We start from the raw sequence: 23,554 nt of genomic DNA, 5'->3' as shown, positions 1-23,554 counted from the left end.
CCCTTTTAAGAAAGGACTTCAGGTTGCTAAGATATAGTTGGTGGAGCAGCAGCAGCTGGGGTGGGGGGAGGAGGAAGAAGAGCAGAAGGACAGGCCAGGAGGCAGCAGCAGTGGTGAGGAGGAAAGAGGGATGCAGCAGGAGGAAGGGAAAGGGGCGCAGCCCTCTGCAGGGGTGAGGTTGTATGCCTCTTCTTGTCCCCCACCTCCCTCGGTTTGTTCTGCCTCCCTGGTTGAGAGTGACAGTGGTGTGGACACACACACACACACACACACACACACACACACACACACACACACACACCAAACATGGATGGTAAATGTATGCAAGGAAACAGCAGAGGCTCAGTGACGGTTGTCACCACTGGAGGGGGATTCACAGCCTTTGGGGGGGGTGATATTCTACAGGCACTTAAGTAATTATCCAAAAGTCACCCCAAGAGCAGTGACCACAAGACATGAAAAGATACAAGATGCTGCAGATCCTTCACCATCAAATAAAATGTTGGAGAAATCCGATAGTCCTGAAAACAAATCCAGTGACAGCACAGGCCACAATAAGGCCAAAAATGTATATACTCACAGAGGTGGAGAGGGAAGATGGGACCAGTTACTCCCCGTAAAACATTCACACAACCGCAGTGCTCATCATAATTCAAACTCCCATTCTTATAAGCCAAGCAATAATCCTAGCAAAACTTCAGGTGCACTTTATGGTTTTTGCAAATGACTGCCTGAGCACATTAGCTCTTCTGGAAAAAAAGAATTGTCAAACAGAAGTTTCACAATGGGAAAAAACAAAAGAATGGCCTGAAAGAGAACAGAGACAAAAAGAAGCAAACAAGATGGTAGTTACTAGCTTTTCAAAAGATCTGGATTACAGAAGAAAGGTGATGCAGGCAACAGCCACAAGTGGGCTTGCCAGGGAATGGAAGACAAGCATGCCAGTGATGCCAGTAGTTTGCTCCCACAGAATATTTTGTGTCAGACTGAAGGAGGATAGGAGAAAGGTGGCTTTTTTAGGCAGTTTCAGCTAAGGATTGAAGCTCAAGGAGAACCAGGAGGTGCCAGCATGCCATCTCACTGTGGCACCAGAACAAAACTCTTGGCAAACATGTCTGTTGAGACTGATTCACAGTGCCCCCTGCTGCTGTGTTACCGTGGTGGGCTGATCCAAATGGGCTGACACTCAGGTTCATCCTCCAAATTTACTAACCAATCAAGTTTTCCCCTTACATACCCGAATCTGATGCTATAAAGGCTCTGGCCTTCCAGACCCTCCCTCTCTTCTCTCTGGATGCGACCCTCAGCTTGAGTGTGTGTGTGTGTGTTTCTCTCACCAGCTCTTATCCTGTGCTGCCTGACACACGTGAGTCTGGCCTCTGTTAGGAGAGCATTGCATTATTTCTTCTTCTTCTTCTTCTTATTATTTTTGTTAACAACTTCCATGATTGTAAGCAATATCCCATGGTTCATACCCTTCCCCGCCTTTCCCTTTGAAATTCCATTCTCCATCATATCCCCTCCCCATCTCAATCGGTCTCTCTTTTAATTTGATGTCATGATCTTTTCCTCCTATCATGAAGGTCTTGTATAGTTAGTGTCAGGCATAATGAGGTCATGGATATCCAGGCCATTTTGTGACTGGGGGGAGCACGTTGTAAGGAGTCCTACCCTTCCATTGGCTCTTACATTCTTTCCACCACCTCTTCCTCAATGGACCCTGAGCCTTTGAAGGTATGGTAGAGATATTGCAGTGCTGAGTACTCCTGTCACTTCTTCCCTGAACCACTATCCCTTCTGAATCATTCCAAGGTCATTGCTATCTGAAAAGAGAAGGTTCTCTACCAAAAGTGAGAGTAGCATATATAAAATATATGGGCATGAACGTTAAGAGAAGTGCTTACTGGGCAGTTTGATGAGGATAGTGTATACAGCAGCAGACGTTACACCCTTAGGGCTCATGACTACCCCTGTTTTAGGTTTTCAGTATCAGGGATGTATTCCCTCCCATGGAGCAGGCCCCCAGTCTAGTTACAGGGCAGTTGGTTTCCACCATGACAGACATGCCACTATTACACCCATAGGCTCATTTGGCCTGGTTGGCAAAATTTAAGGCTTGCAGTGTCCACTGTTGAGTATCTTCACTGGTGATTTCCCTTTCTCCCGTTGAACTTCAATTGCATTATTTCTTTTTTTTTTAAAATTTTATTCATTTTTATTTATTTGAGAGTGACAGAGAGAGAAAGAGAAAGAGAGAGAGAGAGAGAGAGAGAGAGAATGGGCGTGCCAGGGCTTCCAGCCACTGCAAATGAACTCCAGATGCGTGCGCCCCCTTGTTCATCTGGCTAACGTGGGTCCTGGGGAATCGAGCCTCGAACCAGCGTCCTTAGGCTTCACAGGCAAGCACTTAACTGCTAAGCCATCTCTCCAGCCCTGCATTATATCTTGATCTAAACTTTTCTACTTACCTCTGCTGTATAGTTTGGGGTAACTTCTCACTTTAATTTTATATATTTTTCTCTGATCTCTGAATCTACCACATGGGTGCTCTTTCCAAGGCTAGTCTTGCTACCCGTGTACTTACTCTAAACTCAGGGTAGCCATGAGTATAAACCTCTTTATCATTCATTTCTCTGAATCTCTTAGTCTCCTCTTTGATATCTGCCTTCTTGTTTTATTTTTTCCATTGAGCCTAGCCATTTGTCCTCTTAACACCTCTAAAAATTCATGTCAGATGCTATGTGGGTTCCTTCCAAGTGTCCCTACGCAAGCTCCTAGATTCAGCTTTCCACGTGCTTGCAGCTTTACCCCAATTTCTTTTTAAAAGCCTCGGCTTCTCTTTAGTCTATGTACTTGCAGCTTTACCCCAATTTCTTTTTAAAAGCCTCGGCTTCTCTTTAGTCTATGTACTTGCAGCTTTACCCCAATTTCTCTTTAAAAGTCTTGGCTTCTCTTTAGTCTATGTGCTTGAAGTGTTGCCCCAATTTCTCTTTGAAAGTCTCAGTTTAATTCCCCTCCGTGTGTTTGCAGCTCTACTCCAGTTTTCCCCCACTGACCCTTAATTTCTCCTCTGCTTTGGGACTTTCCCTCTTCAGAAAGGCATATAGTGAATACCATGTGTCTCTCTACATACTGAGTCTCTCTACATACTTTTGAAGTTCTACTTTCCATATGCTTACAACTCTGTTCCAGTCCTGTTCTAAAGACCTCAATTTCTCATAAATAAACCTTATAAACAATAGTGCTTCCACATGAGAGTGTTTCCTACTTCCCACATGTTTAGCCTCCTTTTCTTGACCCCAATCTCCCTTAACTAAACCCCACAACTTGTGACTTCCTCCTAAGTATCTTTATTAATTTATCCTTCTTGAGTCCATCTTTATTAAAGGTAAGACAGAACCCAAAACTTGGGGTTCATAAATTCTGGGGGACCCCTCCTCAATTCCCCCACATCAAGACAAACAGACACAATGACAAAGACCACAAACTGCCAAGAGCAGAGACTCACAGCAGCTCTACAACAGTGCAGCACCCCATCAAACCAGCGCTTCCTCCAGCTGCTCCCGCCAGCACCCTTCCTTCTAGTCTGCACCGCTGCTGTCTGATTACCAGCCAGAGAAATCACCCCATGCTAATGGGGCATCTGCTTTCTCCAAACGGCCATCACCCATATCTGCTGTGCCTGCACAGAAGACAGAAAGAAAACAGCCTGTGTCAGGACACAAAACAGTATCACATTCTTGCACAACTCCTTCCACATCTTCCGCCTCTGGACTGAATCCCACATCTGCACCTCCAGCATCTGCTTCAACAGTGTCTGTGCCTCAGTTACCAATACCTACACTACTTCAGGACCCAAATCTCCTTAGACAGTTGCTTCCTCAATTCTTTTTTTTTTATTGTCACAATTTTTATTAACATTTTCCATAATTATAAAAAATATCCCATGGTAATACCTCCTCCCCCACACTTTCCCCTTTGAAATTCCATTCTCCATCATATTACCTCCCCAACTCAATCATTGTACTTACATATATACAATATCAACCTGTTCAGTACCCTCCTCCCTTCCTTTCTCTTCCCTTTATATCTGCTTCCTCAATTCTTATAGCGGCTGTGACACAACCTTTGCCACAGCCTATTATCCGTAAGTTCCTTAGTGCTGCACCATCTGCTCTCAGCATCACCCCTCTGATTTCTCAAGCTGCTCAGCTCTCCACACAAGCACAGCCATCTAACCAGTCTCCAGCGTCTTTAACATCTGATGTTTTATCCCCAAGATCTGATGTCTCTCTAAGAATAAGCATGCCTCAACTAACACTGTCCCTATCAAACCTTTGATTGGTACTCTTCCTGTTTCATCACAGCCAAGGTTAACACTCCAGTAGTTAAGCCAGGACCAGTGTCACAGTCGACCACACAGCAACCTGTAACAGCTGTAATAAGCAGCAAGTTCCTGAACCTCTCTCTTCTCAAAAGCTTCAATGCTCAGGAGAGAGAAGCCCATCACCTGGTTCAAATCACACTTCTAGTAGTAATGCCTCAAATGCAACAGTTGTACCTCAAAATTCATCTGCTTGGCCTGTGTGCTCATTAACCCCTACACTATAGTGGCATGCTTCATAAAACATGTTCAAGGATGGCCTGCAGGTCATACAGAGAAGCAGGCATCAAGATTGCAGGAAGAAGCCCATAATATGGGAAGTGTTTGCATGTCAGAAATTTCTACTTAATTTAAAAATTTTAAATCTTTAGTCCAACTTTGTGAAATTCAAGCAACTTTGTGAGAACCAAGGATACAATTTTTGAGATAGCAAATTAAGGAATCTGAAAAACTGAAAAATCAGAATTCCTTCATTGTTTAAAGATGTGGATAATTGCACATGGTCTTGAGTACAGAAACTGTAAATCTGCTGCCCATTCTTAACATTTTTAAATATTTTATTTATTTATGAAAGAGAAAGAGAAAGAGGAAGATAGACAGAAAGAGAGATGGGCATGCCAGAGCTTCTAGCCACTGCAAATGAACTCCAAAAGCATGTGTCACCTTGTGCATCTGGCTTTACCTTGGGTACTGGGGAATCAACCAGGGTACTTACACTTTGCAAGCTAGTGCCTTGACTGTTGAGCCTTCTCTCCAGCCCCTTCTTAACACTTGTGAGCTGCATTTAAATTTAAGTATCTGAATAGTAAAGCTGTACAAACAAAATGACAAAGGGAACGGTCTGTGAGAAAGATACAAGATTGTTTTGTAAAACCGTCGAAATGTAGATTTCTTATAGATGTATTCTTCACATTGTAAATATGTTTTGTAGAGTGAAGCCATGGGAAGCCATGTATAAAGAAGCTTGTAGACAACCAAAACTAATCAATGTTGAAGTGGCCAAATACCTAGCCTTTTACAAGAAAACTTGCCTTCATAATTACCTTTAAAAAAAAGGGGGGGGTTAATTTATCATTCAGAAATCTTGCATTTTCAAAAATTAAATGCAAAGGCTGGAGAAATGACTCAGTGGTTAAGGCACTTTCCTATGAAACCTAACGACCCAGGTTTGATTCCCCAGACACCACATAAGCCAGATGCACATAGTGGTGCATGCATCTGGCGTTCACTTGCAATGGCTAGAGGCCCTGGCACGCCCATTCTCTCTTACTCTCAAATAAATAAAAGTAAAAAAGTTAAAAAAAATTCAGTGCAAGTGCCTGTAAGGACACGATGTGAACCCCATGGGCAGTGTATAACTATCATGAGGTGGCCGTGTCCACCCTTGCATCCATCAGGAGCAGTGCTTCTCCACTTGTTTTGCAAAGAAGTATTTCTCATTTCCTGGGTGTTCCATTTCTCTCTGTAATCCTATTTTACCCACTTTTTAAAGCTTCCTTTCCTCCTTTCTTTTTTTTATTTTTTAATTTTTTGTTGTTTATTCTTATCTATTTGAGAGTGACAGAGAGAGAAAGAGGCAGAGAGAGACAGAGAGAATGGGTGCACCAGGGCCTCCAGCCACTGCAGACGAACTCCAGACGCGTGTGCCCCCTTGTGCATCTGGCTAATGTGGGACCTGGGGAACCGAGCCTCGAACCGGGGTCCTTAGGCTTCACAGGCAAGCACTTAACCGCTAAGCCATCTCTCCAGCCCTTTATTTTTTATTTTTCATTTTATTTTATTTGCAAGCAGAGAGAAGAGAGAGAGAGAGAGAGAGAGAGAGAGAGAGAGAGAGGGAGAGAGAAGAGAAAACATGGGTGCGTCAGGCCCTCTAACCATTGCAAAGAAGCTCCAGATGCATGCACCACTTTCTGGCTTTACGTGGGTATTAGCAAATCAAAGTCAGGTCACTAGGATTTGCAGGCAAGCACCTTAACTGCTGAGCTATCTCTCCAGCCCTCCTCTTTCTATTTATTTATTTCTTTTTTGTTTTTTTTGAGGTAGGTTTTCACTCTAGCCCAGGCTAACCTGGAATTCACTATGTAGTCTCAGGCTGGCCTTGAACTCACAACAATCCTTCTCTGCCTCCCAAATGTTGGGATTAGAAGTATGAGCCACCACACCCAGCTCTCCTCCTTCCTTCCTTCCTTCCTTCCTTCCTTCCTTCCTTCCTTCCTTCCTTCCTTTCTTTCTTTCTTTCTTTCTTTCTTTCTTTCTTTCTTTCTTTCTTTCTTTTTTCTTTCTTTCTTTTTTTTCGAGATAGGGTCTCACTCTGGCTCAGGCTGACCTGGAATTCACTATGTAGTCTCAGGGTGGCCTTGAACTCATGGTAATCCTCCTACCTCTACCTCCCCAAGGTCTGAGATCGAAGGCGTGCGCCACCATGCTCAGCCTCTCCTCCTTTCTTAACAGTACTGTTGCTGTGACATTTTTTTGTGACCTTTCCGTCCCCGTGTACAGTAGCTTGTTGTGGTGATTGACAACATAACCTGGATACATGTCTGTATAAATGATTGAAATCTATTTGCACCCTGTAAGAGCAGACTTACAAGTTCTGCTGGGCATTTGTGCTGAAAGTGTATTGATTGCTCCAATAGAAGAAGCCCAGTGAACATGGTTGTGGGAGGGGAAAGAGGAATCAAAGCTAGTCATATTTGAAGTGTATCTGTTGTAATAAACATGTTAAAACAAACAAAAAATGGTTATTTTTCATTCAGTCAATGCATATTAGAATTTGAACCAACTGGGGACTCTTCATCAAAACTATTCTTGCTGAATGTTTATACTTTATTGAAATAATTCTTTGAGTGGTTTCAGCTAAAGCAGATTAACAGTAAATTGTGTAAAAGATATTTAATGACACATGAAATTCAACAAGAACAATGAAGTCAAATCTCAAGTGGTTGTCATTTGTTACAGCTGGTATACCTGTCTTGCTAATCTGACATTTCATTTAGAAGGATACTTGTGTTGTAGTAACTGTTCAAGTCTGGTGCCGACTGCTGTTCTTAGCCATCATAAAATGCTCAATTTATGTAACTGGAGCTTGCTTTGTATATTGTTCCTAAAGCATATTAAAGTAAAAAAGAAGCCATTGCTATATATGACTTGAGAACTACCCCCTCCCAGCCTCTTGCCTTGTTTTCCTGTGCAGAGGAGAGTGGCCTCTGTGGTAGCTCCCAGCACCAGTACTTTGGCTACCAGCACCCAAGCTTTACTAAACCTGCCATTCTTGCCTGTGGTTGGATAAGACTTTATGGAAGGTTCTGGAATGAAGGAATGGTTCTACACCATGGAGCCCAAGCAATGGCTGTCATTTAGAATGGTTGTGCTCAGAGATGGGGAGGGTAGGTGGATGTAAATCTTGGGATGCAGTCAGTCATAATTTTTGTGAAGACCTCCTGGATCTGGGGGATGAGGGGTGTTTTGGAAGGAGTCCTTGAGCGTATATCCTGGGGTAGTTGAGAGAAGTTGGGTGTCCTGACTCCAAAGGAGAGTGCCCAAATCTACTTCTGTGTTTTTCCCGGGGGCCCCTGACTGCCTGGTTAGAAGACACCTGTCCAAGGTGGGCGAGGGAGGCTCTTCCTCGGCTTCTGTCAGCCATGTCGACAAGCTGTCATGTGCTGTTTCAGCTTGCTGAGAGCTGACTTTGAGCACAGGATAAGCCCCATCCCTACCTCAGATCCAAGCATGTTTATGGCCCAAAGGCTGAAAATCATCATGCATTTGAGATTAGCTAGAAAGTAAACCATTTCCCAGGCTGTTCTGAACAGATGTCATTATTGTTTAACCCATGGTATTAAAAAAAAATGCCTGTGGTGGGAACTGCTAATTGGAAGTCTCACCTGTGGGGAGGACACCCAGGTGAGGCTCTTGATCAATCCAGATCTGTCCCATGCGGCTCTTCAGTCATCTCTGCTGGATGTTGTAAGCACCTGATCTGACATTATGTTCCCTGCTGTCCTGTTATTTATCTGCTGCTTGCCATTTGGTTCTCCCACTTTTAGCAGGGCTACTCCAATCACTTCTGTTTGATGTTGTTTAATGCCTAGCTTGTCATTTGTTGTACTTAACTTCATTTTGCAGGCAAAAACACTTGACCAAGAGCAGCTTGTTGGAGGAAAGGGTTTATTTTGACTTACATACTCGAGGGGAAGCTCCATGCTAGCAGGAGAAAACATGGCATGAGCAGAGGATGGACATCACATCCTGGCCAACATTAGGTGGACAACAGCAGCAGAGGAGTGTGCCAAACGCTGTCAAGGCAAAGCTAGCTAGAATGCCCATAACCCATCCCCCACAATACAACTCCTCCAGGGGGCTCCAATTCCAAATTGTCATCAGCTGGAGACCTGTTATTCAGAAAACAAGTTTATGGGGGACACCTGAATCAAACCATCATAATGTTCTATTATTTTTAACCTGCTACTTGTCATTTCTTCTTTTATTTTTGCATACAAAACTGAAAAAAAAAAAGGCAATGGTTGGTCATTTCTCCATACAAAACTTTTTCAAATGACAGTCTCTTCTGGAAACACTCTAAGAAGTAGATACCCAGAAGTATTGCTATTTGGGTAGCCCTTAGGTGACACTTAAGATAAACCATCACATCTCCATTTCCCCAGGGCGCACGCCCCCCAGCCCAGTCCAGCGCCAGGCCAAGTGTTTTTCTCTAGATGTCACATAGCAGGAAGGCCTGTCATCATATCTGGTGAACATCTGCCCCACCGCAGGTAACAGTTTTGCCCTTCTGGGTCCTGGGAGTTAGATCCTGGGGTCAGGATCTTCTGGGCAGTGCAGGGAAGGGCTTGTAGGTCCAGTCCAAACTGGGTGGGCTGGATTTCTGTGTCTCCCTGGGTCATGTCAGTCCGAGTCAGACTGCATAGTTGCTGGCCTGCAGGTCTCACCACACCACTGTAGCTCCACATCTACTGCAAACCACTTGAAGAACAGCATGCTGAGCCCTCAGCACACCAGTCAGATTCAGGGGTACAGCCAATGCTTCTTTTTATACAATTACCATCACAACCATCCCGCCGCACCACCACCAAACACAAACATTTCTTCCAAAGCAGCAGCGCATCTAAGGGCAGCCCTGCCTCTGCTGTCACAGTCCATGCAACTTTCCAGCCTGAAGTATCTACCTTAGGGCTTCTCAGCGTGAGACCACGCTAAGACGGACAGAAGGCTGCCTGTTAACAAGGGCAAATCTCAATTGCCTATTCAATGGTGTTCCCAGAACTAGGAGCACCAGCCCTTGGAGAAATTCAAACCTGCATTTAGGAGGCAACTCACAACTTCTAAATACAGGGGTGCCTTTTGTCTGTTATTTAGCTTCAGAACTGTAAGGTCTTGTTATTGTAGCTGTGCATCCTAACAGAAAAGACAGGCCAGGCGTGGTGGTGCACGCCTTTAACCCCAGCACTCAGGAGGCAGAGGTAGGAGGATCACCATGAGTTCGAGGCCACCCTGAGACTACATAGAGAATTCCAGGTCAGCCTGAGCTAAAGTGAGACCCTACCTTGAAAACAAAAACTAAAAAAAAAAAAACAAAAAAAAAGAAAGAAAGGTAAGATTGGAGTCCAGCATAGTATTGTAATCCTAATACCCAGAAAGTGAGGAGTTCAAGGAGAACCTCAGGTATACAGCAAATTCCAGTCGGCCTGGGATGCATGAATCTGTCTTAAACAACAAGAAGGGGGCTAGGGAGAGGGCTCAGTGGATTTCAGAGTACTTGCCACACAAGCCTGAGTACCAGTTTGGATCCCCAGCACCCATACAAAGCTAGACATTGTAGCATACATCTGAAATTACAGCATGCCTGAGTGAAAAAGGAAGTAGAAACCTGAGAATCCGCCTCAAGCTTGGGGGCCAGCTAGCCTAGTGAATAGAGCAGTGAACAAGGAGAGACAGACACCAAAAATGTCCTCTGACTTCTACATGCATGTGGTGGCACAAGCGTGCCCCTCCCACACAACCATAAAAGATGGGGCACAGTGCTAGAAGGACATCACCAACTAGACTCCATTAGGCTGCCAGGAGCTCTGAGGGCAGAGAACAACACAGCCCTTCTCTCTTGTTTCTTCTACGTTGCGCACTTTTCACTCGCTCATCTCTTGCTTAGTGCTGAGAACAGTCAAAAGTGAATGAACACGCAAGGTCTTTGTTCACAGGACACTCAGGGCTGCCCTGGGAGCTGAGTCTATTAGTCAAATGACCTCATGATCATGACAGTGGTCATGGGCTCTACTAGTGACCATTTTTCCTGTGATAAGCAGCAACTTGAAGAGGAAGGGTTTATTACAGCTCACAGTTCAAGAGGCTATAGTCCATCAAGAGAGAGAATGACATGGGATCTATAGCCAGTAAGTAGAGAGATGTTGTGCTCACCTCTCTCTTTTTAAAAAGTTTTTTTTTAAATTAATTTATTTGTGCTCGCTTGGTCAGCACATATACTAAAATTGGAATGATAGAGATTAGCATGGCCCCTAAAATTAATTTCATTATTGGGCTGAGAAGGTGGCTAAATGGTTAAAGGCACTTGCTTGCAAAGTCTACTAGCCCAGGCTCAATTCCCCAGTAACCACGTAAAGCCATATGCAAAGAGGCACATCCATTTGGAATTCATTTGCAGCACAAGTGGCTCTGGTATGCCCATGTGCACCCTCCCCGCACCTCATCTCTCACACAAAAAGTTTTTTAAAAAAGATTTGAGTGTGTGTGTGTATGAATGTGCCAGGGTCTCTTGCTGCTCCAGGAAACTCCAGGAAAATGTGCCATTGCGCAGTCTGGCTCTACATGGGTACTGGGGTCAACCCTGGCCATTATGTTTTGTAAGCCTTTAGCTACTGAACTCTCTCTCCAGCCCTCATTCTCCTTTTTATTGCTGAGAACCCCGCGCCATGGAACAGTCATTCACATTCAGGGTAGACCTTTCTGGAAACTCCCCCATAAATACACTCAAGGGTTTGTTTCCATGGTGATTCTAAATCCAGTCAAGTTGGTAATCAAGGCCAATTATCACACACACACAGCTGAAATCCCTCTATGTGGTGTCTAGCAAGGCCCTCCGTATGGTTCCACATTCTCATTAACATGGGCAGATGCTGCGAGGTCTGACTTGATTGTCCTGACCCTAACGCTCTGATGGGGGTCTCTTCTAAATATTCCCAGCTCCACCTTGGTAGTGAGTACACCCTGACACTCTCTACCCTAAGAATCTGGATGCCCATGGTTCCTCTTTCAACCAAGAGCAGCCCTACACAAAGAAAATCCCAGGCAGGCGCAGTCTCTGCGCATGCTCAAAACACTTGGCAGACAGCTCCTCCTCCCACAGCAGGAGTCACATGGCAGGGCGGAAGGAGCGGTGCGACGTCACGGGGGCGGGGCCTCGCGCCGAGCGTGCTTCCTCATTGGCTGTCAGGCCTGCTTCGGCTACGACGACGACCCGGGGGCGCGTCAGGTCTTCGCACTTCCTTCTCGTGGCTTCGTGGTTTTGCGGCTTCTCGGGAGCTTTGGCTCCAGTTAGCAGAGGGGTGAGGTGAGACTCGCGGGAGCTGCTCCCAGACCTGGCCAGGGCCAGCAGGGCCCGGTCAAGAGCGACCTTCCTGCGTCGTCGGGAACTGGGTCTGGCGAGCGTTTCTCTTGCTGGGCCTGCCACCCGAATGCGTCCCCGCAGGAGGACCCGTGGCCTGTGGGGTGTCGCTGGAGCAGCCTCATTTTGTCCTGTCCCGGCTCCATCAATCTTAGACCCAAAAGGGAGAGTCCAAGACGGACCTCTCGCAGCCTTACACGTCGTGACCAGAGCAGGAAAGGCCGCCAGGGGGCTGGTGAGGGGTTTCCGAGGCGGGGACTGGCGGCGTGTGAAGTGCTAGAGCTGAGCTTTGAAGGATATTATCCTGTGCTTTAAAAAATATGTATTTATTTACAAGGCGAGACAGACAGAGACACCAGGGCCTCCTGACAGTGCAAATGAACTCCAGGTGCATGCGCCACTTTTTGCATCTGGCTTTACATGAGTACTGGGGAATTGAACGTGGGCTGTCAGGCTTTGCAAACAAGTGCTTTTAACCATTGAACCATCTCTCATCTGTCTTGTTTTTTTTTTTTTCTTTTTTCTTTTTTTGATCAAACGTGAACATTGCAAACAGGGGAATGAACATGTTTGAATTTTTCTTTGATCAAGGACTGCATATTCAGATGTGCACAGGGGCCAGGCACCACGTGTCATCTATGTGGTGTTTAGTGGAGGAGCTCATGGTCCCTGACGTAAGTGGCCATGGCCTTTGGGCTTCCCCCCAGCTAAAGCACTGTGGAGTATATGGTTAGAAATGTCAAATCTCAGATTGTGTTTACAACATCTGGAAACCCCAATGTGTGTGTAACAAGATCCCTACTTTTAAATGTTGAACTTAATTCCCACAGTATGCAGACAATACAAATACCTATGTGAGCTTAGTAGGTCAGGATGGCCAATTAGTCTAAGCAGCTGCATTCAGAAATACTTATATGAACTGCATTTGATCATTGGACGTGGGCCGGGCATCCAGGAAGGAGCTACAGACTTGACAGAAGCCACCATTTGAGGAATCTGAATGCTAGAAAGATGTATTCTAGAACCCTTTGGTCTGGTGGCAAATTAAGCCTATAATCTTAGTACTTTGGAGATTGATATAGGAGGATAAAGAGTTCCAAGCCAGCCTGGGTAAGATAGCAAGACTCTGTCAAAAAAAAAAAAAAAAAGATATACCCCCCAAACTGACCTGGACTTAGTGAGTTGAGCAGTTGACTTCATTGGCAGATGGGAGTTACCCATACCCTATCTTTCTTTGCCCTTTGAGGGCTAGCACAGATTTAGTGGGGTTAATTTTTGGGATTGGGAATCTGAGGCTGAGGAGCAAAATCCTCCTTGTAAAGGAGGCATGACTCCCCAAAGTTCAGTTTTGGCTTTAGACCTTCGTGTGCTAAGGGTCTGTAAGAACATGCTTTCAAAATGGAATGTATTTGTGGTAAGTCCTCCAGAGTCCATGCATACACTGATCACTATCCTGGTTCTGGGTGGCTTCCTGGGTCTAAGCAGAGGAACTCCTGGAAGCTAAGTCACAGGCATATGTAGCTCCTTTTGGCTTCCTCCATACTGCCTGAGCCACTGAGTAGGGAGATGAGTCACTGGTTGCCCTTGCCCTCGGGACACTTTGCGACCACATGGAGAAAGTGAAAGGGGCACTCTGGAGGGCGACTTCACAGGCTGCTCTCCTGGCAAGCTTGGGCTGTGGAGCCCATGGAGGAGGAGAATAGAGACGTCATTAACATACAGCTGTGTGGAGAATTTGGTGGTGACAGAAAGGGAGAAGGCGCTCCCAGGCTGGCATGGCCTTAATGTGGTGAGAGTGAGGAAAATGTCAATTAGGCCAGCCTGACTCATCAGTGACACTGTGGGAGACATCAATAAGGGGGATTTTAACCACTTACTTTTTGGGCCAAAAGAGGTTCAGGAGGAGTACTGGTAGATAATTGCTAGTTGAGGAAACTACTGTGGTGGGAATAAGAAAGCTGACAAGATACCAAATAGTGTTTCCTGTGGAAAATGCTACATGTGAGGTTGGTTGTGGGGAAAGTTGTTCTTATCCCTAAGTGGACAGTTGTCCCTTGTGAGTATGTCTGCGTGTAGCAGACTTCCCCAGCTTTCCCTCATCTAGTAGTTAGCCCACTTCCCTAGCAATGCTTGAGGAGGTAAAGAGCCCTCTCCTGGTAGAGAAGAGCAGAGCAGCTGAGCAGGACTCGCGTTATGTACCAAGGAAACTGTTCTTGGGGGGCAGCTTCCTGCCAGTCCAGCCCTGGCTCTTTCCCTCTGCTCAGAAGGATTCTGAATCTCCATTGCAGTCCCAATCTGTACCAGGAGACATCAACCAATCCCCTTCATATTGGGCTAAGTGAGCCCCTGAGTTGGGAAAGGTGAGAATTTTTAAGGACAGCTAGCTTCTTGTGGGGACCACTTGGATATGGCATAGGGATTTTTTTTTTTTTTTTGGAGGCAAGCCCAACAGACTGGCCTTGTAAAAAGTGTTGTTTTTATTTTATTTATTTGAAAGAAAGAATGGGCATGCCAAGGCCTTTAGCCACTGCAAATGTACTCCAGAAGCATGTGCCACCTGTGTATCTGGCTTATGTGGGTCCTGGGGAACTGAACCTGGGTCCTTAGGCTTTGCAGGCAAGTGCCTTAACTGCTAAACCATCTCTCCAGCCTATGGCATAGGAATTTGATTTGAGTCAGCCCCCAGCTTCCAAAGTAGGCCTCCTGCCCTGCTTCTGGTCTGGCTGTTTGCCCTGGGAGTGGGACCATGGGATCACCCCAGGATCCCTTGGGTAATGGCTTAGCTACTGCATCACTCCAGTCTTGTACCTTTCTCTAGGTCAAGTTCCTGTGCGGGGAGAGAGGCAAATACACTTGGTTCCCAGATACCATATACTGTCACAGATACGATGTTGGAATCCAGACCCCAGACCCAGCAGAGGAACAACCACAGTGGTCAGGAGGTATGGGGGCCCTTCCATTCCCAGAATATTCTGTCTTCCCACCTCCCTCCCTCCACCCTTCCCTCACTCCCTTTGTCAAGGACCCCAAGTCCTCTCACCTCTCTGTGACCCATTTCTAGACTAGCTTGTGGTCCTCGGGCTTTGGGATGAAGCTGGAGGCAGTCACTCCATTCCTGGGCAAGTATCGCCCCTTTGTGGGTCGTTGCTGCCAGACTTGTACCCCTAAGAGCTGGGTAAGTGATGGATGGTAGGGATGGGTCCCACCCTGCATACTGCATAGCTCAGGCTCAGCTAGTTCTGGGAACCATGACCCTCAGAAGCTGTTTCCTTCATATCTTTCCAATCTTTGTCCTCCCCTGCCCTATGCATCGGCTTTGGTCTTTCAGGGACATATAGGGGTGTGTTGGTAGGATGTGGCTTGGGAGACATGGGACAGAAGGGTGTCAGGAAGATAGATTATGTCCAGAGAGCTGGTATCTAACCAGGTCTGTGTGAATCCTGTTTCTCAGTGTGGGGAAAATGTCAGCTCAGGTTCCCCAGCACTTAGTGCATGTATGAAGATGTTGTGCATGTCCGTGTCGCGTGCTCGTGCCGAGGGGCCCAGGCTACATGTCTTTTGCTGTTGATTAAACAACTTCTCTCCAAGTGGGCAATTTTGTATAGGATTCAGTCTTTCTGTTTTTTTAAAAAAACAAAAAATTTCTTGTTTATTTATTTATTTGAGAAAGCGAGAGAGGGAAAGAGGCAGGCAGAGAGAAAGAGAGAGACACAGAGAGAATGGGTGCGCCAGGGCCTCCAGCCACTGCAAACGAACTCCAGACATATGTGCCACCTTGTGCATTTGGCTTATGTGGGTCTTGGGGAGTCAAACCTGAGTCCTTTGGCTCTGCAGGTAAGTGCCTTATTTTTTTTTTTTTGTTTTTGAGGTAGGGTCTCACTCTAGTCCAGGCTGACCTAGAATTCCCTATGTAGTCTCAGGGTGGCCTTGAACTCATGGCAATCCTCCTACCTCTGCCTCCCAAGTTCTGGGATTAAAGGTGTGTGCCTCCACACCCAGCAGGATGCAGTCTTTCTATTTTGAGCGTGGGACCTTTTTTCCTGAGCTAGCATTGGGATCGGGGCCAAATGTCTTCTGGGAGATGCTGTGCTATACTCCTCTCCCCTGCTATATTCAAAAGGCCATCAGGCAGTTGCAAAAGAAGCAGGGCAGGGACTTCCCTGGCTAGTAAAGAGGCCCCTCCAAGACATGTCCCTGTTCCCCTTGGGCAGGAGTCCCTCTTCCACAGAAGCATTATGGATCTGGGCTTCTGCAATGTGATTCTGGTGAAGGAGGAGAACACCAGGTAGTCAGAGCTCTGGGCGCTGGGGTGGTGGGCTTCTAGGGCTCTGCTGCCTTGTGAGGCCATTTCTTCCTGTGATGGGAAAAGAAGGGGCCCTGTAGGCTTATGCTCTGAAACGCCTTTTGTGAACATGAACCAGTGCCCCTCTCATTGGGGAAGAGGGGTGGGCAGCTAGATGGTTTCCCTCCTTGCGCTGTGGTAGACCTTGTCCTGGGACACAGGACTGGGGTATGGACCTTTACTGATGAATAGCTCCCTATGGGCTCTGGGCCCCCTCTGAATCATCTCCTCCCTGCTCTGGGAGCTGTGCCCAGGTTTCGGGGATGGCTGGTTCGCAGGCTCTGCTATTTTCTTTGGTCCTTGGAGCAACACATACCAACCAGCTGTGATGCCTCACCAAAGATCATGGAAAGCACTGGGTGAGAAGGCAGGATACAGGGCTGGCTGGCAATTGTGGGATCATTAAAAACAAAGGCTGCAGGCCAGGATGGCTGAGAATTCTGGCTGCAGCAAAGCTTCTAGAGTGGTAGCTTTGCTTGAACCTGTCTCAGTGACTGCCAGCTGTGTGTTAGGGAGGCAGCCTGAGAGACCTTGGGCTGCCCCAGCCCAACACTGCTCCCTTGACCCTGACAGGGTGCAGAACCTCCTCTCAGGAAGGGTACCAGGAGGGGCTGGGGAAGGCCAGGCACCCAGCCTTGTGAAGAAAGAGGTGCATCGCCTCCTGGGCCACATTCAGGCCCCACTTCACCCCTTCCTGCTCAGGTAACTATGGCAGAGGGGTACTTGCCCTAGGCTGGGACCACTGCCCCTTCTGAAAAGTGGGTATTAATAAGGTGGGCCTGAAGAAGCACTGGATACCCCTCCTGAGAAGTTGAGTGCAGTTTACCAGAGTGGGCTCAGCCTACTGTCACCACATGCCTCCCCAGATCCATGCAAGTCTGTACAGGGGAAGGGAAGGGTGAGCAGCAATGCAGATGGCTGTGCTAAGGCAGGAGCAAGGACGGAGACTACCCAGAGGGTGGAAGAACAGACTTGTAGGCCAGGGCCACAAGGGGAAAAAGCCAAACTTGTGGGTACAGGAGTTAAGGTAAGGGGAACAGCAGAGTCATGGCCCTGGGCAGAAATGGACCAGGTTTTCTTTAAAAAAAAAAAAAAAAGAAAAGAAAAAGAAGAAGAAAAGACATGGTTGGAAGCTAAGCCTTACAGGAAGTGACCCTGCAGCTGGTGTCTCTTACTAGGTTGTTCAGCTGGGCACTGCTTTGGTTCCTGAACCGTCTCTTCCTGAATGTGCAGCTCCATAAGGGGCAGATGAAGATGGTCCATAAAGCCACCCAGGTAGTGAGCTAGACTACATTGGGATGGAATGGGAGGGCCTGAGCAGAGGTGAGCCAGACGCCCCCTCCTAGTCCACAGCAGCCTGTGAGCTGGTGGAAAGATACCACTGCTCTTGGGTAGCCTTCCCTTCATGTCGCGTGATCCTTCTCCCATGGGGCTTTAAATGTCTAAATGTCTTCCCATCATGGTCTCCACTAATGCTCACCTTGAAAGTTACAGAAAGACTGTTCTACTTTAGAGAAGTGAGCAGAAGAACTCTTCAGTGGAGCGCTCTATCCCTCAGGGATGTCCTAGGTCTACAGGTGCTGGGGTTTGGCTTCTTGTGTCTTCAGGTGGGTCAAGTGGGCACTTGTGTCTGGCTTTCTCTGTAGCAGGGCTCGCCACTCATCTTCCTCTCTACTCACAAGTCACTCATGGATGGGATCCTGTTGCCATTTGTGTTGCTGTCCCAGGGCCTGGGTGTGCTTCGTGTGGCTTGGGACCCCTGCACCTGTTCTCCTGCTCTTAGGTAAGAACTAAAGGGAATGTCCCAGGCTGGGACAGAGTAGGATTTGTGTTGGCAGCAGCATTCCAGCGGCCCCTTCCTGGCCCCTGTGCTCTCAGCCATAAGACAACTCAGACTCTAGACTCACATGGAGGGGTGGCTGTGGGTCCCTGGGCCATGGCTTCCTTGGATGTTTAGGTGGGACACACTCTAGCCTGGACAGGCTTCTGGCAGTCTCCTTTGGAGTCCCTTCTCAATAGGCTTTGCTCTGTGCCCACAGAGCTCTGCTGAGAAAACTTGGAGTGCTTTTCCTGCCCCCAGAGGCCAACCTCCCTTTGGACAGCTCAGAGGGTATCCGTGCAAGGGCTGTAGTCCGTGCAGTGAGTGTCTTCAGTGGCTATATGTGGGCCAGGCCAATGGAACAGGACTCTTCTTTTGCTCTGGCCTTGATGGCTTTCCCTTCACTCCCCTTTTAGACTGTGGAACAGCTGCTGGTCAGTGGACAGCCCCTGCTCATCTTCTTGGAGGAGCCCCCGGGCCACCCAGGGCCCCGGCTCTCAGCCCTGGGCCAGGCTTGGCTAGGGTTGGTGGTCCAGGTGGTCCAGGAGGGCATCATCCCAGATGCCATGTTAGTGCCAGTGGCCATTACTTATGACCGGGTTCCAGATGCACCAAGTGATATGAACCACGTGAGACCCTCTTGTCTCGGATGGGAGACACAATGTTGTATTTTGTGACCAAGTAACCCTACGGTTAAGGGCAAAGCAGGAAGTAGGGGGTGGATAAGAAGAAATTGTTAACAGTCATCAGTCCACAGCACCTCGCAAGGCCTTTGCCATAGTCATCTGCCTGCTAGGGAGGGTTTCTCCTGTTCATGGGTGAGAACACAGGAGCTTGGAGAGGAGGAGTTGGGTCTGAGATAAAGATGAATGGGCTGGGCGGGAACACAGATGCTCTAGAGGACAGGACTGGGTACGAGCCCAGAGGCCTGCCCAAGAGCAGCAACCCCAATAGGATGTACCTGCAGGCCTCAGCTCCCCTGGGACTGTGGACAGGGGCTCTGGCTGTCCTGCGGAGGCTGCACAAGTGCTGGGGCTGCAGCAGCAGAGTCTGTGTCAGGGTGCACTTTGGCCAGCCATTCTCCCTCCAGGTATGGAGCCAGCTGAGCAAGGCTGGGAGAACATGGAGGGTGGAGCTTGAAGCAGTTTGGCCTTTTGAGTCACTGCAAGGATAGCCTTGCCTGTCTCAGGTGGGCAATGTGCAGGTTTCCAGAGCAGACCACCCCAAAAATCTTTGTCCTGGGCAGGAATACACCATCAATGCCAGAAGCTGCTGGGATGGCAGGCAGACCCTGGAACACTTGTTGCAGCCCATTGTGCTGGGCCAATGGTAAGGGCAGGGGTCTGTGTCCTGGGCAAGGCAGGCAGTCCTTCAGCTCGCATAGTGGCCAGCATCTGCACCCCCAGCATATCAGCAACCCTCCCTTGAATACAGCTGTGGGTCATCTTGTGTAGGTAGTGTCAGGCACTGTGAAGTCATGGATATCAAGGCCATTGTGCATCTGGAAGATCATATTGTAGGCAGTTATACCCTCCTTTGGCTCTTCAATTCTTTCTGGTCCCTCTTCTGCAATGGACGCTGAGCTTTGGAGGGTGTGATAGAGATATCTCATTTGGTAATGAACACTCCAGTATCACCACTTCTTAGCATTGTGGTGAGTTGAGTCACCCCAGTGGTCACTACTTTCTGAAAAGAGATGTTTCTCTAGCCAGAGGTGAGAGTAGCATTAACACATGAGCATAAACATGTGTTTAGGGGGTATGTGCATTTAGTTTAACAGCAGACTGTCCTTCATTCCATGATCTGTGTTTGTCCCAGTTCTGTTGTCCCAGACACTGAAAAGGAGCAGGAGTGGACACCGACAACTGGGCTTCTCCTGGCCCTCAAGGAAAAAGACCAGCTCCTCGTCAGGAGACTGAGTCAGCATGTTCTTAATGGTGAGGGAGACCTGGATCTACACCTTTATGGTAGGGCCTAACCAGTCCCTTCTGTGGGCCTCCTAGGGTCTGGTGTGTCTCCCTCTTGTTTGCACACTTGGGACACCTAAAGGGGTTTCTCCACCTGTCAGAAGAGAGGGAGCGGATTAGCACACAGCTCCCTGAGCCGAAGACAAGCTACAAAGTGGGCACAGGCCCATTTGTAGCCACCTATCCCAGGTGCCACCAGGCTCTATCTCAGCTATCTCAGCCACTCCTCTGCTTACATGTAAATGGGGATGGCCACTACTGAGTGGAACAGGGCTGGAACCTGCCAGAGAGGGCTCCCACTGTGAACTTACCCCTTTTCATGAGTCACACCACTGGCATTGCCGTATTGGTGGGTGGGCCCTTTGGACCTTGGGAAAGGCCCCGGCTTGGCTCTTAACACAAGTTATAACTGCTTTTCCTGGTTTGTTCCCTCCCTGGGGGGAGTTGAGACTTTGTGGCTGGGAAAGTTTGCGAGATATTGGAGGGTTCAGGCGGGGCCTAACCCGAGAGTACCCCACCTCTGTCCCTAGCCAGTGTGGCGAGTGGCTGGGAAAGTTTGCGAGATATTGGAGGGTTCAGGCGGGGCCTAACCCGAGAGTACCCCACCTCTGTCCCTAGCCAGTGTGGCGAGTGCGGCAGTGATGAGCACAGCCATCATGGCGACGCTGTTGCTGTTCAAGCACCAGAAGGTAGGGTGTGCGTGGCATGTGGGGCCTGGGCCAGGGAGGGCGGGCCGTGTGGGGCCTGGGGCAGGGCCCCTGCTGAGGCCTACTCTCTCCAGGGTGTGGCTCTGTCCAAGCTCCTGGGGGAGTTCTCCTGGCTGACAGAAGAGACACTGCTGCGTGGCTTTGATGTGGGCTTCTCTGGGCAGCTGCGGTGCCTGACAAAACACACACTCAGCCTGCTGCGGGCACACGTGGTCTTGCTGCGCGTCCACCAAGGGGATTTGGTTGTGGTGCCAAGGCCTGGCCCAGGCCTCACATATCTGGCACGTCTTAGCGCAGACCTGCTTCCTGCGTTTCTGAGTGAAGCTGTGGGTGGTGAGTCCAAGGGCGCATGGTGGGTGAGACGTTCAGGAGAGTAGGGACTGGGCCTTCCCTCACGCTGACCCCTCCTCCACTAGCGTGTGCAGTGCGGGGGCTGCTAGCAGGCAGGGTACCACCTGAGGGGCCCTGGGAGCTGCAGGGCATAGAGCTGCTGAGCCAGAATGAACTGTACCGCCAGATCCTGCTGCTGCTGCATCTGCTGCCTCAAGACCTGCTGCTGACAAAGGTCAGGCCTCCCAGACTCAGCAGGGACCTGCAGTGTACCCTGCCGTGATGTCTGGCTTTCACCTGGCCTCATACCACCTCTGGCCAGACCCTTGCTCTGGGGCTTGGCTTTCCAGTGGTCATACACATGCTTCTCTTCCCCCAGCCTTGCCAGTCTTCCTACTGTTACTGTCAGGAGGTGCTAGACCGGCTCATCCAGTGTGGGCTCCTGGTTGCTGAGGAGGTAGGCTTGAGGGATGAAGGAAAAAAAGCCCCTGCCTGTCTTGGTCTGCTCCAGCTACTCACAAGCAAGATCCCAAGGCTCCTCTTCTGTCCCATGTATGCTGTGGGGTGGGCTGCTCACTGGACTGTGTGTCTCACACCGGGTCTGTGCATGTGTGCCTGTAAGGTTCCCTCCACATGGCTTTCTCCCACATTTTTTTAAATACATATTTATTTACTTGAGAGAGAGGGAGAGAATGGGCACACCAGGGCTCCAGGCCCTGCAAATGAACTCCAGATGTTTGCGCCCCCTTGTGCATCTGGCTTACATGCGTCCTGGAGAGTCAAACCAGGATCCTTTGGCTTCGCAGGCAAATGCCTTAACCACTAAGCCATCCCTCCAGCCCCTGTTACCACATTTCTTATCCATAGTGCTGCAAGCCTTGAGTGGTTGGGTGCTCATTTCCCTCATCCCAAGGGCCCTGGCCTTTGTGGCTCTGGGCATCCTTTTAGGCATTCCAGATCTTTTAGTGGTTTCCCCAGCATGGACCAGGTGAGGGTTGTAGGGCTAATCCTTACAGCTTATCAGGGACCAATGACTCCCACGACCCCCAGACTCCAAGCTTCCGTCCAGCCTGTGACACAAAGAGAAAGCACCTGAGTGCAAAGCTGCTGTGGAAACCAAGCGGGGATTTTACTGACAGTGATAGTGACGACTTCCAGGAGACTGAAGGCCGTTGCTTCAGGGTGTGTTGGGAGAAGCTGTCCCAGGAGGGAGGAGGCAAGCAGGCAGTGGTGGGCTGCACTCACCCTTGCCTGTCTGCCTCCAGCTTAGCCAGCAGTCTCGCTGCCCTGACTTCTTCCTCTTCCTCTGCCGCCTCCTCAGCCCCATGCTGAAGGCCTTCGCACAGGCTGCTGCCTTCCTCCACCAGGGGCAGCTGCCAGATACTGGTGAGGCCCTCACTCCCCTGGTAGTGTTCATGGTGGGCTGGGCCTGCACAGAACTGGGGTCTTGGTCTTTCCTCTCCTACAGAGGCAGGCTACTTGGAGCAGTTGTTCCAGTTTTTGAAGGCCAGTGCCCAGGAAGAAGGGATGTTTGGTGAGTCTCAAGTAGCCTGCCCAGGCTCCCTGAAGGCGGGTGGGTTTGTTGGTGGCTGCCAGATGCCAATGAGCAGGGCTAGAATACTGGGGGCTCTGGGTTCCATGTAAGCCCTATCTCTGGGCTGATCCTTCTGAAAGAAGGAAGAGAAAATCTGCCCAGCAGCTTCCTGGCCGTCTCCCCTACACTCCTCATTGGTACTTCCTTTCCCTTTAGAGTATGCAGACCTAACCCTTGCTCTCAGTGCTGTTTGGACCTTCAAAGACCTGGGGGTAAGAGGGGCCAGTGTTGCCATCTTGGCCCTGATGATACCTCATGTGACCCTGGGATTTACCCAGGGATATGGAGGGGCTGGATGGCTTTCCTGCCCCTTTTGGTTTCTAAGCCACTGGCTTCTCCTCCCCTAATGGGGTAGTGGGGGGTTGAGAGGCATGAGACAGCACTTATACTCAAGACACTGAGGCTTAAGGGGCTAGAAGCTTCATTGATTTTTGGGGGGAAGCGGGGGGACAGGCTTGGTGCTAGAGGGCATTGTCCCCATGGTGAGGGTGGTCACAGTCCATCTCATGGTCCAGGTACTGCAGGAAATACCCAGCCCTGCTGGACCCCAGCTCCACCTGTCCCCTACATTTGCTAACCGGGACAATCAGGACAAGCTGGAACAGTTCATCCGGCAGTTCATCTGCAGCTAGGACCAGAACAGAACTTTTTGAGATTTCTTGGCCCAGGACTTGGCTGTTGTGGAGCTGGAGGACTCAAGGAAGCTTCATGCTAAGCTGAACTTGCCTGTGCTTGAATGTCTCTTGCTTTCTCCATCCTCTAGGTGTGATAAATAAAA

General features: G+C 48.8%; 1 protein-coding gene and 1 pseudogene across 4 annotated transcripts; both read left to right on the top strand.

Annotated features, from left to right (window-relative positions):
• Positions 1–317: 317 nt before the first annotated feature.
• On the top strand, positions 318–4,865 carry LOC101615504 (annotated as a pseudogene).
• A 9,976-nt stretch (positions 4,866–14,841) lies between these two features.
• Gpat2 (glycerol-3-phosphate acyltransferase 2, mitochondrial) lies at positions 14,842–23,538 on the top strand. 4 transcript variants are annotated; one of them, XM_045148315.1, is made up of 21 exons: positions 14,842–14,959; positions 15,079–15,192; positions 16,229–16,302; positions 16,614–16,718; positions 16,933–17,061; positions 17,538–17,637; positions 18,009–18,142; positions 18,399–18,498; positions 18,595–18,807; positions 19,146–19,268; positions 19,425–19,507; positions 19,997–20,115; positions 20,764–20,834; positions 20,945–21,185; positions 21,269–21,417; positions 21,562–21,639; positions 22,233–22,364; positions 22,448–22,568; positions 22,651–22,716; positions 22,933–22,988; positions 23,292–23,538. In XM_045148315.1, the coding sequence occupies exons 1-21, from the start codon at positions 14,906–14,908 to the stop codon at positions 23,406–23,408; spliced, it is 2,379 nt and encodes a 792-aa protein (XP_045004250.1). In that variant the 5' UTR covers positions 14,842–14,905; the 3' UTR covers positions 23,409–23,538. The 4 variants fall into 4 exon arrangements, with proteins under 4 accessions (XP_045004250.1, XP_045004249.1, XP_045004252.1 ...); XM_045148314.1 differs by having other exon boundaries at positions 20,927–21,185; XM_045148317.1 differs by lacking the exon at positions 18,595–18,807.
• The last annotated feature ends 16 nt before the right edge of the window (positions 23,539–23,554 follow it).

Source organism: Jaculus jaculus, chromosome 4, assembly GCF_020740685.1.
Source record: "Jaculus jaculus isolate mJacJac1 chromosome 4, mJacJac1.mat.Y.cur, whole genome shotgun sequence".
Classification (NCBI taxonomy): Eukaryota; Metazoa; Chordata; class Mammalia; order Rodentia; family Dipodidae; genus Jaculus; species Jaculus jaculus.
Note: the sequence above shows the minus strand (reverse complement) of the source record. Positions and strands in the feature narration are given on the sequence as shown.

Coding starts and splice junctions, on each gene's coding strand:
- Gpat2 (XM_045148314.1), top strand. CDS start 14,906: ATGTTGGAATCCAGACCCCAGACCCAGCAGAGGAACAACCACAGTGGT. Junction 14,960..15,078: donor ACAACCACAGTGGTCAGGAG/GTATGGGGGCCC, acceptor ACCCATTTCTAG/ACTAGCTTGTGGTCCTCGGG. Junction 17,638..18,008: donor TCCATAAAGCCACCCAGGTA/GTGAGCTAGACT, acceptor TCTCTGTAGCAG/GGCTCGCCACTCATCTTCCT.